Genomic DNA, 19242 nt, shown 5'->3' with positions numbered 1-19242 from the left:
TGTGAACCACTGCTGTGTCCAGAGCTAATACCAGAAGCAGAGGATATAATCTTCAGAAATCTATTTTATGCCCATATAAAGTATGATAATGCTCAGTTAAATAGGAACGTATCAAACCATATAGAAAATGTTACAAAATTGTCTGAAATTCTTATTTCTAATCCTTGAAGTAAAAATTTTTCATGTAGTTCTATAATTAAATTAGGCATTGTATTTCTCAACATCAGTCTACTTTAGTGCTTTTTGCACTTGAATACTAAGTAGTTGACCATGTTTTAACAGAACAGAACACATTCTGGCTTTGTCTTAACATTTCCCAGCCATCTGTTGTATAAGATACAATGAGATGTGCACCCTTTGTGCAAAGATTCAAGTAATGAAAGAATTCATTGTACATGAGAGGCAAACAGCGTATGTAAGACGAAGACTGTATCTACAGATGTTCGGATACTGAGATTTTCTGTCCCCAAGACTGAAAATGCTAGTGATCAGCACAGAACAGAAGCCATTGGGAAATATGTTCTTCAAGTACTATAAGTGGTACAAGTGCTATGAAGTGGTATAAATTTATGTACATTTTAATCATACTAGCAAATTATTGCACCAAAAAAGATTCCCTCAGAAGCAGCCTTTTAATAGATTGCATTTAGTCCTGAAGAAGCTATATTTCATTTTGTGCATTAAATATTGAGCTTTCTATTAATAGAAAATAATTAATAAATTTGTCTTCTATCTAGCCTGTGGATATACTACATTGTATTAGATAGGTTTTGCAAATGGTAACTGAGCAGTTTATCAAGTGTTTTCCTACGTTCTGTATTTATTTTCCGCCTCCAGAGTATGTTGCTATGTACACTTACGAGAGCTCTGAACAAGGAGACCTGACCTTTCAGCAAGGTGATATGATTCTTGTGACAAAGAAAGACGGCGACTGGTGGACAGGAATACTGGGTGATAAATCAGGAGTTTTCCCATCTAATTATGTGAGACTTAAAGATTCTGAGGTAGAGACATTGAAACATTGTAAAATCGATCTGGGGGAGATGTATTTTATGTGGTGTCAGAGTGATAGTTGCAAGTCATTGAATCATAAGGGGAGAAAAACATATTTTACAATTTTACTGAATGTGAGGTTGAGGAAAATGATAATGGTTGCACTTTATAAAATAAATTCTTAAATAGCTTTGTGGAGCATGCATTAAAATGACTCTTGAATATCTTAATAATTGACAGTTTTGTAGAGATATATCAGAATAGCTATAGCTACTTTGTTTTCTTCGTAAGTTTTTAATGATTGAGTCGTCCCTTACTGCCCTTCTCTTTAGAAAAAATATAAGGAAAGTATTTAAGTCTAATATCAACTTTTTTCTATTGCAGTTTTCTTGCAATCCAGGGGAACAAATTTGGCAAAAAAATCTTAACTAGTTACTATATTTGGTTACAGAATTGATTAAATTATAGAAGTTCTGTCTCATTTGCCCTACAAATGTTATCCTGGAATTATCTGATAGAACATCTCCATATTAAACATTTTTTCTCTCTTTTTAGGTATTCTTAGGAAATATTTTTTTCTCACTTATATACCACATCTATTTGAGAGGATAATTCTCACCTCCCAGTAGGAATTAGCTTAGAGTCATAACTGAATACATTACTAATCTCTTGGTGAGAAAGAATTCTTGTTTGTGTCGGTAAGAATAGTATGTTTAAAAGAATACATTTAGGCTCCTAAATTCTCCATTGGATTTTTAGAAATCTAGGGGGGTAAGGCTTTTTTCATAAGTCTTGACTTCTGTTTATGGGGCACAATGTTATGAAAGAGTACATCTGCAATAGAGGGCTCGAGAGAAGTCACTCCTTGTTTCTAATATTTTCTTATTTCACACTTATTTCTATTGGTAAAAAAACCTGAAGAACGAAACCATCAGTGAAATGTGTAGCTGTAGAAAGGCTTTATATAACAAATTTCTAGATAAAAGAGAAATTTCAGTAACAGCCTCTGAGATAAGATTCAAAAAAACTTTGTAGTTAATGGTATTTAATATTGAAGTTCTTTGGGAAAATCATACTGTGATACTGTTTTCAGCAACACTTTAGAAAACTTTCTCATCTATATTTTGCATCATGTAACTATTTTCTTACACCCCTAGCACTGCTAGTTTGAAAACTGATTAGCTTCATAAGGGATAAGTTCAGTCCCAGATTTTGGTTGGTTATTCGTGTATGTTATGTGGTAGACTTCTCTGTGCACAATTAAGACCGCAATTTCTTGATCGTACCAACCATTCTAAGCTAGCACAGATACAGTCCCATCTGCCACCCTCCCATTTGCCACCACCGTCTTTCATTTGACCCATTAATAAGCCAGTTCAGGACACTAAGCAGGGCAGAAAGCTAATCTAGCAAAAAATATATATACTTCTAAGGTAGTACCTTGAATCAGCTCACCAAGGGTTAGCAAAATGTCAGTGCCAGTATCAGTGAGGGAGGAGGACAGAGAAGAAGAGGAGGCAAGATTGCCACAGCATCGGCTTAGATTAGCTCGAGCTGTTTTTGTACTGCACTCCTGGCTGGCATTGTGTGAAGTAGTTCACTTTGTTTTAGAAGTGAAACGTCAGGCCTCCTGTTTAGTATGCAGTTTTGGATAGGCCTGTGCTCATTCCTACCCCTTCAGTTGCATCAAATCTGGTGACTGGAGCTGCAGATGAAGCTGGATCAGGCCCCAGATTAGACCAGGAGTACCTCACTAATGCGCTTAGTGGAAGCATCCTAGTTGTAGCACTGCAGAACCCATCACTGCAGGCTAGCATATCCTTTTGGCAAGCAGAGTAAGTTAGCCTATGTTCAAATTCCTCCATACTAGCAAGTTGTGGTGTCCCTTCATTATGCGGGGTGTGGGTTGACCCTGAAGACAGTGCTCAGTGAGAGGCCAGACGTGCCTTCAAACAAGAAACTGTGAACTGGCTGCCCCCAAGGCTAGCAGCTTCATTCCACTCTGAGCGGTGCAGTGGCCCTTCAGCTGTGGCAGCACAGCTTTTTGGGGTCTGTGGAATGGGCTATATTAGGGAATTCACCTGGTTTAAAAAAAGAACTCCTTTTTGCAGTTCAGGGTCTGGATTATAGTAGAGCCCTGCTAGTAATTCCTGCTGTACATCAAAAAAAAGGTGGCTTGGAGGAGTAGATATAAGTGTACAGAAAATTCCCTAACCTATGGAAGATAGAGTTGTCATGAAATTGCCCTAAGTTTCTTTGTATTGCTTGTAAATTCATAGTATAGTTGGCAAGTGAGAAGTTGCACTGTCAGCCTCCAAAAGTACTATGAGACCTCTATTTCATATATAAATAGTAATAGCTTCTAATTATTTACTTAACGCTAACTAACAAAAATATAGCTGCAATTAAGTTGTCTTTGAACTTGTGTGAAGGAACTGTTTTTATTTTACCATGAGATATTCTAAATAGAGTTTAGTCTCAAAACCCAGGGAATTTTTTCAGGTGTGGAGAGTTGTCTTTTGTGTGTCTTTAATGATTGGGCATAACAGATGCTTGTTCTGTCTGGTGAGGGAAAGGGCACACATGTTGGCAAAGCTTCTCTGTAAAGTTCTCAGAAGTAGACATTTTATACAGAAAACTGTTTTTATTGGAGAGGTCAGTTTGATGTTTCTCTGATCCCAACTCCGACTACCCTTTTTGCTGGTAAAATCATATCTTCAGATAAAATTTCAGTGAGAATGGAAAGAAAGAACACAGAGCTCATGGAGATCTTGATATCCAGGATGCTTATTTTCATAGAATGATTCATATGCCCCACAGGAGATATTTCTAATTCCGAGTGGATAATTGCCATTACGCGTACAGAGTTTTGCTATTCAGCTTGTTCCCAGAGCCAGTTTTTGCAGAGAATTTCACAATAGTGGCTGTCTGTCAACTTTCTAATGTGCTGCCGTGCTCGGACAGCTGGCTGATCATGGAAAATCTTACTAAAAAAGTAAATCAATTTGATGTGTTCTGCACTGTTGACTTGACCAGGCCTGAAGATAGAGTATGGTGATACTGATCTTTAAACAGCAAAGGCAGAACTTGTAGGAATGGGTTTAAGCCTCAAAATATGAATGGTTTATACACTAGAAGAAAAATTTTTGAATCTGCTCCTCTCTGTTTAGTCCCAATCTATCCATTTGCCTTGAGCTGCTAAATTGCACAATATTCTGTCCCTTAAAGTTTTAACAACAAAAGTGAAGTCCTTATGTTCTTCAAGTAAGCAATGATACTGGTTCATGTTCTATCCTCAGTATTTTCATTAAGTTGAGATAGATGGATACAGATCTGTAATGGGCTTTTATTCTCTCTTGCCTTTCTCTGAGACTGGTGATAATTGCCTTTGCGTTAGGGTGTGGAGCTCATATAGAGGACTTAGAAATAGAAAAAATTAGATACCTCAAGTTAGGAGACTTTGCATAAATATTCTGAAAATAATGACAGTCAGAGTATTTAATCTCTTGGGTTCTATGAACCTTACTATACAACACAACTGGCAGTTCTACAGTTATGTCTTATTAAATTAGGCGAGCAAGTTCTACTCTACTGTTTCAAAAGACTTTATCATTTGTTGCAAAATATCCCTGAACAGAGTTAGTGTCTCACGTGTACAAAGGGAAACCAGAATGTGCTATGTCCTCTCCACTGTGTTTCTGTCAACAAAAAGAATATAAAATATTCTTCCTTCTACTGAGTGAGTCAGAAGTTTGGGTCCTTTTTAAGTGCATTATTTTTTAACTTAGTTATTTATAGAAGTACTTCAGGACTTTTCTATATATTTCTTCTGCTTTTATTTTTACCAAGGATTCAGAAAATCCTCAAGCAGAATTAAGACTCAGCCTGGTCAAGGTGATTTTGAAACCTCTCTTAAAATAGTCTCTATATGTTTACCAGTAAACTGTAAGATACAACATCACAGCTAAGACCTGCTTTCTCTGTCCAGATACCCCTAATCCAGTAACATGGATATTAGCTAAGTGAGGTTTTGAAAGAATGTGTTCTTTGGAGGCTCCTTTATGTGGGGAGAAGTCTCTACCAGAAACATTTTGCAGAACAGAATAAGTTAATGATATTGGCATAACAGTTCCAGTTGTCACCTTTGGTTCCAGACCTTTTAGTCTCTCTACGTGGAACTGTTGAGGGACTCCCAGTCACTTTGTCTGGACCATCTCCTCCTCCCCAGACCTAACCTTAGTCTTTTTATCTGATCTCTGCCTGATGCTTTTCTGTTTCACTATTTTATTATTATAGGTTACAGTGATTGTAGAAAAAGGTGGAGGGAGAAGAGAAAGAAGGGAATCTGGGGAAGAAAGGAAGATTTGCTTGCCTTGTAGAAAGTAACTATAATCAGTCTTTTACAGTGACAAGAGAAGCATTAAGACTGTGGTATCGAAGTGCCATTTAGATTAAAATTAAAGCTTAATTAAATTAAACTTTCCACAATCCTTCGCAAAACTTAATTTGCAAAAAATCAAGGAGAAACAGTGTATAATAGATGCACATAAGGTGCTTTTTGTGCCAAATGTGCCCTGTGTGCTCAGTGGGGCACAAAAATGCTGGTAGGACTTTTGGTCCTAGTGACAGGTACCACCTACAAAGTTCAGATAACTCGTCTTAAAGATGTAAAGAAGGATTTCCACACAGACTGTGCTAATTTGCCATATAAGAAATTTTAGAACCATAATAAGGACAATATTGAAATAATTATCTCTAGTTAATTTTTTGGACATACTTGCAGTCCAACTATTTGTAGAATTGAAAACTGATACTGTTGTTTTGACTCAACTTGGAATGCATATTCTGATAGATATGCAGACTTACAAATCAAATGCTATGTAATTTGGAGTTATATTGGTATTTGCATCTATGAAAGGCAGGAGGAGAGATCAAGAAAGACRTCTGCACCTTTATATAGGTCATCCACTTCCATACATGACTTGTTACTTATTSCTATATATTAATTGCCATCTCAAAAATTAGAATTTCTCCAAGGATAGCGTCTTCCTGAGAGAGTTGTTTACTCAGATCCTTGTTTAGTGTATTTAGGTGAAACATAGCAAAATTGTTTTCATATACCGGAGAAATAAATGTATGAGTGCTAAATTTATATCTTACTTTCTATTTCAAGGCTCCTGGAGCAGCTGGAAAAACGGGAAGCTTAGGGAAGAAACCTGGTAAGTCATACATTGTGGCAGCACCTTATATCTGTTCTTAAGTACTATTTATAGTGAGAACTTTCAATGGGAATAAAGTCTTTTCCATTAACATATATTATGTTTACTCTTAGTCTTTTTTGTAGGTATTATCAAATATGTTGTTGTCCTCTAATAATTTGCCCTAATGAAACTTGTTGTCTATATTAAAATAATGTGCAATCTGTGAGTCACTATAATATCTAAGTGGCAGGTAGCTAAAGAATAAAAATCTGCTTGCTCAAAAATGGGGGGTGCTGGCAAAAGCTGTRCTCAGACTCTTCTGGAGTTTGAGAACAGTTGAGATCAGTCCTGCAGGCTTTTCAGCAAGGAGATTCATGGGTGTCTTCGCAATAAAAAAAAGCTGCAAATACTCAGCCAATAGAAGTGAAATTCTAATAAAAATTCCAATAGAGGTGAAATTTTCCAGTTTGTTCCAGGAGCAGCAGGAAGAGTGGGTGTTCTTAACAGTGTGTGTTGAAGGGCAAGGGAAGAGAAACAGCTATCTTTTGAAATTTGAAAAGCAACATGAGGCCGCTTCTAGCTGTGAGAAGGCCTTATTTCTTCCTTCTAAATGTGACCTGTTTTGGTAGAGGCCACATTCTTTTGTACTGGATTGTAAATGGATTGGATTTCTTCTCAGTAACTCCATATCTAAATAAATCAAAATTTAAAAATCCTTACTGGAAGGAAAGCTATTTCAGTCTTTTTTAACTTTTTTGCTGAGAGTTTCTCTAACTTCCTGTTTCTCTGTGGCACACGAGAGCTCAGTGTTAAACTGGTAATTCATATTGTAATTTATTTAGCACATAGTCCCCAGTAGAAATTCTTCATGCTGGTTGGTGAAAGGGGCTATCTGGTATTCGGGACCTTGTAGAACACCATCTTATAGGGAAAAATGAGAAATTTCTTGTTCTGAGAGAGAGGAAAAGTATAAGATTTTTGGTCTCTCAAAAGAATTGCATAGTATAATATAATTAATATTATAATTATCATGACAGTGAGAGAGGTTTTGGCCTAATATAAAATTCATTTCAATAAAGTGCCGCATCTAGTTTCTTTGCTTGCGTTCTTGCCTCCTGAATGACAAGGATGGAGGAAATACCTACAACTACAGGGAACTTGCAGACTTTCTAGAAATATGGCCATGTTTCTTGACAAATAGCTTGCTTTGCTTGCCATTATACAGGGCACACTGTGTTGTTGCTGCTGGCTTTTCTCTGTGTAAACCTTTCTGATCTGCTGTCATCACGTACTATATTTTACCAAGTTACAATTCTTTCTTCAGTCCTCTGCATTCACACTTTACATGAGCTATACAAGTCCCAGATCCCAGTTTAAAGCATCTTTCTAACTCTTAGCTGTTAGCCTTTCCATCGCTCATTTGATTCCCTCCTTTCTTGCCCCTTATGCCTATGGCTGGGTGCCTCCTTTCCCCCACTCACGAAAGAGATTACTCTGTAGTTAATTCTGCAAGTGTGATCATTTGTAGCAACCTCAGATTGCTCATCTGGCTCCCTCTTCACCCACCTTATGCTGTTCGTTTACATACTTCTCTGCTGACCACTTCTAATTTTCTGTAATCACCCTTTCCTTTTAAATTTTAAGTAAACCATCTGATCATTTTCCTCACTGTCTTCAACACATTTGGTTCTGTATTTCCTGGAAGAAAACCTCCCTCTGTTTCAAATGAGTTGCCTTTGTGGTTTCCTTTGCCTACAACTGCTTTTTCAATGATTACTCCCTTCTTATGCATTACCAGCAGACTGCCCCCACCTTTCCCAGCCTGTGGGTGATATGTTGTTAGCAAGTGCCTTTGCTGTTTCTCTTGGCCGCAGTTTGACGCTTGAGGCTGAAGTTTGATGCTTGTTGACGGAGAGGGATAAGTAGGATGGTGCCCAGCACTGTGTTACTTGTCTTAGTATACTTGCCTAGGAGAAAGCTGGAGACCACTTCTGTGCATTTGCTCTCTTCAGCTTCAGTCCCTTTTGCTGTCTCTGCAGTATGGCCTACTAGCCCACCTCATATTCATGGTTGCATTGCTTTCTGCTGCCTTATGAAGGAACAAACTGGCTGCAGGCGTGACCTTTTTCTGCTTTGTCTTCCAGTGCCAGTTTGGTGAAGAGTTGGTTAGGATAGCCAGGACTAAAATTACATGCAAACAATGATCATAAATGAAAATCATTGATACACAGATGTTTTTAATCAAAATTTTCAAATAAAAGGTAAAATCTCAGGCAGTGTATAGAGCTGTGATCAGACAATTACTGAGGTTTTAAATTAAGCTGGCTGACTTTGCACTGAAACAGTTGAGAAATGTTGCTGTGATCTGTAGTACTTGCTCTGCTATGGGTTTATTCTCGGATAATCTTAGACTGCAACCATAACCAGCCAGACTCAATGCCCACATCATCTGTTTTAAAGTTCCCAATTTTATTTGAGGCATGACCAAGTAAAAACCTCCTTTGTCTTAACCACAGGGCCAGAATTTACTATTCCAGGAAAAGTTTTTCTTAAAAACAAAAAAMCACAAATTCCCATTCCTTCCCCCCAATCATTCTGTTAAGGAGAATACTTGAGTGATGAATGACTGTGTATTGTGATCCTAAAGTGATGCTTTCATCAGTCACAACACTTCTTTTGTGCTGCTTTGGACATCTGAGACACTTTATAACTCAATGAAGGCTAAAAAAAAATTCCCCATAGATTCCTCTTGACTCTTTTGACTAATAAGGGACTACTCAAATGTAGCATCCTACATTAAAATTCCAACTTATCAGAAACTACACGAGTTTCCAGATCTACCATCTTTTGTTCACCAGAGGTTCCCAATAATAGTAATATTAAACATATACTCCATCACTAAACATGGTTTGACACGCTAAACCTGGCTTAGAAGCTCTCAGTAGGACATCAAAAAAGCCTACCTCTGCTTATAAGCTTTTGTCAGTTCAAATTTGTTCAAAAATGGGTTAATCCTGCCAGGCTTTGTGGTGGTTATCATCTGTCTTTCCACAGCCACTGTAAAATGGTGTAAACTGCATTGTCTGCTTTGGCTAATTTGACAGACAGGTAATTGTGAGCCCACAGTCAGGGTCATATTCATGCTGGTAGGTGATCAAATAGGCAGCATTTTTTAATAAATGTTCATGGAATTAAGATTTTTAAATGAATCCTGCCTGTGGCATTTCTAAAACATTCATTTCTTGTCTAATCTGGTGAGAAATTTTCTGCATGCCTTCATTAGTTTGCACTTTTGTTACTGTAACTTCTCCATTATACTGTCATCAGTAGGTATCTCCTCTTTCTAATGAGCTTAGTCCAAACTGATGGTACAAAAAATATTTATTAGAAAACAGTATGATGATATTTTGTTTTAAGAACCATATAGCTCTAATGATGGGCATTATTCTTCTGTATTTCAAATATTCACTTACATTTACCCATAGAGCTGCTGCACCCCGTGTTGTTTATTCATATATTGCTGTGAACTTTTTAAGGAGGGACTCCTGATTTGTTATATAGTTACCATTTGTTTTCATGAAACTACATAAATGCAAAACAATTTTGCGGAAAGAAATGCAAAAYGGATTTACTGTGCAACTGATAATGGCAGAGTAAATGTACAGAAAGTGTTCAGTTTTTTCCAGGTTAACATTTGTTTTCTTTAACAGAAATTGCCCAAGTTATTGCCTCTTACACAGCAACGGGTCCAGAACAGCTTACCCTTGCTCCTGGTCAATTGATTCTTATCAGAAAGAAGAATCCAGGCGGCTGGTGGGAAGGAGAGCTCCAAGTTAGTTACTGTTTTTTTTTAAATGAAATTCTATGTAAAAAATCTTGTATTTTTTTTAACCGTTCAAAGTGATGAATCCATCAGTGCTAAATAATTCTGAAAAAAGTTATTCTGCAACTAAGCTATTATAAATAAAACTCCCTTACAAAAATCTACATACACTCTAATTCTTTGAATTTGAGATAACTTTAGAGGACAGCAAGAGCAAGCCATTTTGCTTCATTGTAAGTCAAGGATATTCACCTCACAAATCAGACCCAGCCTGCAATCCCACTCCCTTGTACATTTTTCTCCAGGCCCTTCAGATATAAGAAGGCAGTGAATTTTAGGCCTTACTGTTTGGGCTACTTATCCACCCTCCCAGTCTTGTGTCCAGAAGTGTTTGTCATGTGAACAAAAAAGCAGTCGTCATGTCAGGTGGTGAGGCAAAGGCAGCTATGCAACAGGAGCATGTAGGACCGCTGGGCTAAGTGACAGGACCTGCTTGTGATCATATGATGCATGTATGTCTGTGAAAGTGGGAGAGATACTGGAACACGTGATCCATGAAGACCTTCATAAGAAGCTTTCTGCATCGCTTCAACCAAAAGTTTGGCTGCCCCTTTTGCTGGAAAATTTAAAAGTACGCTCCACCACTGGTTTTTGAGATGACCACCACTTTTTCAAGTTGCATAATGAATGTGACAATATGGATTACTATTCTGATGGGCCTGTCTCAGCAAGGCTCGATTTAATGTAGCAAAGTAAAAAGAATGGTGTCTGTTGCCAGCAGATAGGTTGTATTAAAGTTGTAATAGAAGATAATAGTTCATAAAATATTTTAATCTTTTTTTTTTTTTAAGTGTAGAACTTGACAATTCTGAAACTTTCATTCTCAATGATTTTTAGTGGCAAAGCTGGGGGGGGGGTTCAGCCATGCCTTGTACCACAGAAATAAAGTTTTTTTTTTTTTTTTTTTTTTTGATGGGGACACTATATGAAAGAGTTTAATCAATTTATTTTTGTAATGTGGATGTTTGAACTAATTCAAACTTAAATATTTTTTCAACATCAGTACCTGCTCCTTCTTCCTTCTTTGATGACATTTTTTCCATTTCTTCTGTGGAGGAACTATCTTCTAGGATTACTTTGGTCTTCAATCTCAGTAACCTCTATGTTGTTGTTGATTTGTAACCTGAAAGAGTCTCACATTAAAATTTATTTTAAAACATAAAATAAGCTTCACTGGGCAAGCGTTTTCAAAATTACCAGTTAGCTGCCAATGAGCAGAGTGAGTTTAAAAAAAAAAAAAAAAAAAAAAGTGTACCTTTTTATTGTGTAAATATTCATCTGTAGCTTTGGATACCATACTATCTCAAGTGTAGTTTGACAAGTATTTTTTTCATTAACAGACCCCTTCCTATTCTCTTTACTCTCCTGTTGTACCAGTGTAATGCAAATTCCTGACTCCTTTGTTATGTGAGTACAAAGGTTTATGCAGAAATATGGTGAAATGGATAGAGGAATTGATTTAAAAAAAAAAAAGAAAAAAGGGAGAAAGAGCAGTTGTGAAATGACAACTGGATTTGGAGAAGGGTATTAATAATAACTTCTTTGCTTTATACATTTAATTTCAAAGTAGCAGATACTTTAAAAGTATCTGTACAGTTCAATTTTGACCTTAGGTAAGTTTTGTTCATACTTTTCTCAGGGGTCACAGTAAAGTTAATTAAAAATGAGGTGTTAGGTATTACATTGTTGGGTTTAGTGCAGTCTTCCAGAACATTTAAAAATGAATAATCTAGACACATTAGCTCAAAACAATTTTTTTTCAGTAAAGAAAAAAAGAGAGTAGGAAGTAGTTAAAGAATAGTACCTTTAGATGACTTCTTTCTCTAAAATTAACATCTCTTTTGTTTGTAAAGGCAAAATTCTACATGCTCAGAATTTTAACTGTATTCCAACTGCAAAAAAGAATAAACAGGTAAAATAAATCTTAGCGTAGATTTCACCGATATAGAAGCTGAGTTTTGCTTAAAAGTTTTAGAATAATCCTTCTTACATTCAGATTTTTTTCTTCTAATTTTATTTGGAATGAAAAACGTATTTGACAAAACCTCAGGATGCAGTTGCTGTGAAACTCCTGCCCCRCTTTGGTAGCGTGGGCCTTGTCACGCTGGATCGGGGCTGCAGGGTGGCTGCCCCGATACCCTGCTTCCAACAGCGACTGGTTGCTCCTGTGTTAGAAGCTTAGAGCCCTGCTGTAGGTCAGGTGTGTGATAAGCTGCTTCTCCCTTAGCAGGGGCACTTGGACCACACGCACACTTGTGTGTGTGCACCACATTCTCATATTGACAGTCTCTGATTAGACAGGTGTGAGAACACCTAGTATACCTTCTAAAATGCTAGTTTTTTTTAATTAGGATAATTTGCGTAGTCTCTCTCCCTATGTATTTATAGCTGCTGAAGCTTAATTTTTGTTTGGTTGGAATATGGCTTTAGGATTTCTAATTGGAATCCAAGCTTTACCTGTTTTTTCCTGCCATAATGTTTTGCTGGGTTTTGTTTGTTTGTTTGCTTTTTTAGCACTTAGTTAATGCAGCATATGTTTGTAATGTTATGTCTATTGTTTGGACAGGGGAGTCTAAAAGAGATGCTTATTACAAAGTTTAGGTACTGTTTCTTTAAGAAAAAAATTTATTGGGATTCTTAATCTTTCTTTACTTAAACTATCACAATTCAGGTATTGATTTAAATGCAATTCTTTGCATAATGAAATAGCATTTCAGTGCTACTACTCATTACCACAACAGGTAGCCTAATATTCTAGAATTGTGGTATAAACAAGATGAAATATGGCTAAATCTTTCAGAAGGAACAGGTTTGTAATATTAATTATAAAGAACACAACGTAGAAAAACTGTTAAGTGAAAAAACACTCAGATTAGTAGTAAAGAATGGTTTAGATTTCATACAAGCTTACTTCTGTAGTGGGAAGTATGATATTATTAAACTATCACCACAAAAATAGCTGATTGTTTCCTCATAAAATAACYTTTTTCATACTCTAAAGTAGCCAGTGTGACTGCAATAATTAAAATGTTGGCTGAATTGCCTTGCCTAAGGATCTATTGATGTGCTTAATCCTCTTAAAAGAACTGTTTTCTTACTAGGCGCGAGGGAAAAAACGGCAGATAGGATGGTTCCCTGCTAATTATGTAAAACTTCTGAGCCCTGGTACCAGTAAAACTACGCCAACCGAGCTATCTAAATCAACAGCATTACCTTCAGGTAAGCAATGCAGTAGCATTAACAAAATTGCTTTTTGTAATGTATGTCATTTACAATAGGACTTTTAAAAATAACTATGGATATTAGAGTATGTCACATTAGTCACTTTGGTAAAACTCTTCATTTAAAAAAAAATTCTTACAAGTAAGTATACAATTAATTTGTATATTTATTGTGGTGGTCCTTCAGGTGTGATCTCTTGTGATAAAAAAAGCTATGTGTGGCTTTACATCTCAAAGAGTAAAATTTATTAAAGTTATCAGTCCTATTTATTTGTACTATTTGTCCATGAGAGAATTTTTAAAGTTTCATAGTGATCCATGGCTTAGCAGTTGAAGCATTTCTCATTTGGAAGGTTTTGTTTTCCCAAACATTAAGTGTGAGAAAACCACTCAAATGACGATGTAGCTTTTTGTCCTACATAGCTGCTTATTTTAGGGTTTATGAGAGGATACAGGAGTGATAGAGCATTGTAATTTTTGAAAGTTATCTGCTACAGGCAATAGCAGGCAATTCCCCGCTAGGCAATATCCAACAGTCCTGCCAGTCTACTGCAAGATGTAAAGCCAGGCTGAAGACTGAGGGGAAAAAAAAAATTCCTTCCTTGTGACTGCTTCAGTCTTTAATCTTTTGAGGCTTGTGAGTTGGTGTGGTACTAGGTAGAGGAATCTTGTCAATCGAAAATGTGTACAATACATGTATTCTCTTTCATAAGCCACCAAAAAGACTTGATGTGATTGTCTCCCTTTTTCATTCATTGAATTTGGATTTGGATTGGGGGGGGGGGGGGGGGGCTGTTAAAAAGTTTATTGCTTTCCCAGGCCATTTTTTTCACTCTATCACAGACATTCATTCAATTTAATAAATAATGGTGTATGAAAAATGGTAGTGAACATAGTTTTCTCCTTTAAATATATATGAAAGATAGTCAGTTAACAGTTTATTTCATAAGTCATTGTTGTTGTTTTAAAAAAAAAAAAAAAAAAGAAGAAGAAAGTACTGTATCAGAGAAGCCAAACATTACAAATGGTGCAAATTGGCTCCTTTAGGGATAGTCTTAAAGATGCAGAGAGTCAAGCTTCTATAAAGACTCATGAGTTTGGGTCCTGCAGATAAAATGATAGCTCAGCATTCAGACACATTTTTACAAGGCAGTGTGAAGAATTTTTTTTTTTTTTTAATATCAGGTCTAACATTGTGGAACTTTTCACATATGCTAGTAAAATTTTTACAAAATAAACTTTCTAGCACTTTTTTCATTGTGAGCAGTTCATTGAAATCGTAATGCATTCATTCTTACCAAATTCAACTTTATGTGGTAGAACTTATGTTTTGGAGAGTGAAAAGAAGAAACAGGACCATCCTGTCTTTCTGTTATGATAGGTGGCCTCACTTGTTATGTGGTTAATGTAAGAGGTTGACTTTTGAGAGGCATCTTCATGGAGGAAGTATGTTAGCAAGGAGGCTTGCTGTATGAAAAAAACATCCGCAAGGGTAGGACAGTGCCCATGGTAGTGTATTGCAAAGGATCAGAGTGGGCCCTCATATGCACTGTCTGGGTTTTGAAACTAGTATCATCAAAACTTCTGTTTCTTTTGTCATTTTGCTTGTTTTGATATATATGCTTTCTGTGTGTCATATTGTAATGCAGACTGCATGATTTAAACAACCTCTTTTTAAGTATGTTGCATGGATGCTTTGTTTTATTATACTTTGAGGTTTTCTTAATTTCCTACTGCTGTTCTTCTGTTAGCTGTTCCGTTCTAAACCTGCAAAATGAACGTGTCCTTCCTGGTTTTGAGCAACCTCTCATTGCTGCTTGTAGAAAGCCAGATGTAAGGAAGTCATTATATACAAATACTGGGAAACATGTCTCCAACCATTCTGCTCATTTAAAGAATGAAGTCGTTCATTCCTTACATTTTTGCTTGTACCTTTACTTGTACTTTACTTGTATATTCATTGCTTGTACTGATCATGAGTTTTGTGTGAGAACCTGGCTTCTCTCTGCCACTGCAGTCGGACTAGTATTAATCAATAGACAATCTTTCKAAAAAGGAAACTGCTAAAAAAAACACTGAAGCTCAGAGCAGATAGGCCATAGCCTGCTTCTGTAGTTAGCAGTGGCTTTGGGAGCTGGTACTGATAGGAGTTTAAAATGAGTGAAAAACTTTCTTGCTGGGGCTACTCTAATATCTTCCTGTATTGGACTAAGGTGTATTCTAAGCTTTGTGACCAAGCTTAAGTAAGATCAAGATGAGGTCCTTGCTTCAGACTCTATTGAGGAGGCCCCTCTCTACAAGAATTCTCTTAAATTACCTTCCCGGGTTTAAGGTGATTCTTGGAATCCCGTCGGACTGTTTAGGTATTCTGATAATACTACTGGACAACACCAAATTTCACAAAGTTTTTTGAAGTAGAGGAGAACGATGTAAATGAAAATTTTTTGAAAGAGATTACAAATCTGTTAATATACATACTATATTCAAGTATACTGTAGCTTTAACTTTTTACCGTTCTTTATATCAATAATATCCTGTAAACTTGTAACAAGAATGCTGTAAAACAGATTCACAGATCCTTTAAAGTGAAATATGAACATCAGTAGAGTACACATATTTTATCTTGGGTTAGCGCAAAATTACCTAAAACAGAGGTATACCATGATATACATTTCTTTAGAAATGCTGGTTTATCTTCAACGTGCCAAGCAAATGTACGCTTTGGCTAGTTGAAGTGTTAGGTGTTACAAGTGACAGTGAATGACAGTTGTGTTGGGTTTTTTTTCCTTTTACAAGAAACAACTAAATATTTGAGATATTTACAGAAGTCCTGTTAAATGCAAAGTTTAATTATGATGTCTGTGAACAAGGACAAAGTATTAACTAAAAGGAGTTAAAACAAATAATCATTTCAAAAATATAAATTCCAAAAAGAGAGAGGAGCTATTTGACAACTTTAAATAATCTGCTGGCTGAGTACAAGAATGAAAATAAAAGAAAAATAGAGGCTGAATATAATAGAGAACCTGACAGCAGGGCTAATTAGATAGCAGCCTTGTGTCTGAAGGCAAAATACCAGAAACCCTGTTACTTGGCATACAGAACACATCAGAAAGACAGGGGAAACTATGTATTTAAACAAACAGTTCTGCTGCTTTCGAGAATTAAGGAGAGAAAACCGCTCTGTTATAACTGAACAGAGCCCACTGTATCCTGAGAACCACTTTCATGGTAAGAAAATAGCAAATATATTGTTGGAAGCAGTCCCATGGTGCCAAAAGAATAGCTTAAATGGCCTAGTATATTTTTTATTTTTCTCACCTTTCCAATGTTTTTGTGCTCCTGACATCTTGGTGGCAGTAACAAGGATATCACCATTGGCTTTCTTTTGAATTGTAGGGCCGTGTTGAGCCAGTCCTCTTCTAATTAGAAAAGAGTTCAGGTAATGGAACTTAAAATGTTTCCTAGATTTTACTGTCCATTGGCCAGGTCTATTGGAAAGGATAGATGACTTAGAATAGGTTGGAGAGGGTGGAAAATGCRATTTTTGTAAATATAAAACAAATTTGATGCTTTTATGGGCCAAAATTTACATAAAGCTGAAGAGATGTGGCAATAGAATGCTAACCTCTTGAAGTGTTTGGCTTTTTGATAAAATTTAAAACTTTCCTTTCTTCTCCTATTTCCTGACAAAAATATCTAGGGTACAGTTCCAGACAGGTTACGCTGTCCTCAGCTTGCACTGTTGTGCTCTGCCCTTCCTAGTATGAACCTGACCCCTCAAAAAGCCAACTGAGAGCGCAAAACTGCTAGAAAACTCCTTCCTTTTTTTAAATTGCCTTGAGCCAATTTGTTGAGGGCTCAGATGAGCACCAGTGCAGAGGGGCAGGACCACAGCAGTACGGGTTTGGACCAGCGTATATTGTCACAGAGCCATGCTTTGACAAAGCATCTACAGTGACTGGAGCTGGTAAAGGCATAGCTTACGTTGTGCTGAAATGTTACCACTGCTACAGACCTGTTCCTCTATCTTCCAGTGTGCCAAGTAATTGGCATGTACGACTACACCGCGCAGAATGACGATGAGCTGGCGTTCAATAAAGGCCAGATTATAAACGTCCTCAATAAGGAAGACCCAGACTGGTGGAAGGGGGAGGTGAATGGACAAGTGGGTCTCTTCCCATCCAACTATGTGAAGCTGACAACAGACACGGACCCAAGCCAGCAATGTAAGTGACCGTCTCTGCTGCCGTGCTCCGATTTTGGTATGCCGTACTTTAAGATGAAACATGCAGCATTGCTGTGATTCTGCTGTGGTTTGCAGAACTCGAAGCTTCACCCACTGCTGCGTTTGTCAAAGTCTCTTTGAAGACCTTCTATAATGCAAACCTTATTTTATGTTTGTTTTATTTTTAGTTCCCATCCCCTTTGTAGCATGTTACCCTTTACCATTTTTGCATCATGCTGTTTACATGCCTGACTCATTTTCCTAGCTTGAATTTGCTCATTGTTTTGTTTTGCTTATGTGTTGTTTTCCTCCTTTTTCTAGGAATCATATGTTGTCCATCCCCCACTCAGGCTTGAAAGTCCTCAAAGAGACCCACTATCCCATATCACTGCCCAGAGGGATGATGGGAGATGCAGCCTTGATCATGTGACTTCCAGCATGATCATCTACTGCCTTCTGAGTAGAAGAACACACTGCAGAGCAGTTTACCTCATTTTACATTAGTTGCATGTAATCGCAATGTTTGAGTTAATTACCTACAGATATAGACGCAAAATTAAAATGAAACAAAAAAAAAAACCAAAAAAAAAATCAGAGGATAGTGGGTCCTTTTGTGGCTTTCATAGTTATCAAACTAATTTTTCCACCTTTGCACAGGTGCTTGCAGTAGTCTTAAAATTATTTTTGAATATATATTTTAGCCTTTTAAAGGAAAAGTATAAATTAAGTTTCTTCATTTCAATTTTGTTTGTGCAAAAAGACCCACTATCAAGGAATGCTGCATGTGCTATTAAAATTGTTCCAAATGTCCATAAATTTGAGACTTTATGTATCTTTCTTTTTTATTGTTCACTTGTCCAGTGTTGTCAATATGTCTTCTTTTTTTTTTTTTAATTTTTATTGCAAAAGAACAGAAGGAATTAAATCAGTTTAAGGAACTTTATATGTGCCCAGTTACAGATAAGGTATTTTGTTATAGTTATTGTACTGTATGTACCAGGTGTTCCTTGTTGAGTGTGTAATATACAGTGGAGAGAAGAAATTAACTTCCTTCCAATGCAAGAGATGTTAACCTTGCATAATGTTGTTATCCCAGTTATGTTAATTTTATTTTGCACATTACTTGTAGCTGCATACAGTTAGAAAACATCCTGTTTTGTGTTTGTCTCAGATGTTTCATTTTTTGCATTTTCGTATCAGAAATCAATAGACTGCTACCTTCATGTGAGATTTGAGAATTAACTTTTTTTCATCTTGGCTACATGAAGCTTGATTTCTCATTTTTACTTTCTCATGACTTTGGAACAACATGTTTTGAACAAGTAATTATCTTGACAAGAAAGAATGTATAGAAATATCTCCCTGCAATTAATTTCCAATGTTTACATTTTTTAACTAGACTGTGGAATTTATACAAATTAATATTAAATGGAGCTTACAGTCGAGTTTATGTAGTAGCTGTGCTATAGCTAAGCCATGTTTGTCTTTCCAACGTTAGTTACAAGCTCTTGATGAAATGCCTGGTGCTGTCGGTGCAGAAACCTCTCTTCCCAATGCCTCAAGCACAATATAGTACTTCTACTAATTACTTCAGCATTTAGTTCTGTTCTGTTTTTTGTATTTCATTATTTCTAAATTTCATGCTGGCAGTGTTGTAGAGTTTCTAATCCTCCCTCATCTCCCTGCTTCCCACCTATCATCTGGTGCAAAGAACGA

The 19242-nt window shown here is 36.6% G+C and overlaps 1 protein-coding gene across 3 annotated transcripts in view; it reads left to right on the top strand.

The window, feature by feature from the left end:
- ITSN1 (intersectin 1) overlaps positions 1-19242 on the top strand; it is a 143349-nt gene that overhangs the window by 97173 nt on the left and 26934 nt on the right. For all 3 annotated transcript variants that reach the window (XM_026077651.1, XM_026077650.1, XM_026077649.1), the window contains 5 exons: positions 838-1004; positions 6167-6212; positions 9905-10026; positions 13179-13296; positions 17336-17527. In XM_026077651.1, the coding sequence (XP_025933436.1) occupies positions 838-1004; positions 6167-6212; positions 9905-10026; positions 13179-13296; positions 17336-17527 (645 nt within the window). The remainder of the gene's footprint in view (positions 1-837; positions 1005-6166; positions 6213-9904; positions 10027-13178; positions 13297-17335; positions 17528-19242) is intronic.

Source organism: Apteryx rowi, unplaced genomic scaffold (assembly GCF_003343035.1).
Source record: "Apteryx rowi isolate R43461 unplaced genomic scaffold, aptRow1 scaffold_46, whole genome shotgun sequence".
Lineage (NCBI taxonomy): Eukaryota > Metazoa > Chordata > Aves > Apterygiformes > Apterygidae > Apteryx > Apteryx rowi.
The sequence above is the reverse complement of the archived record's forward strand: the minus strand, read 5'-3'. Positions and strand labels throughout refer to the sequence as shown.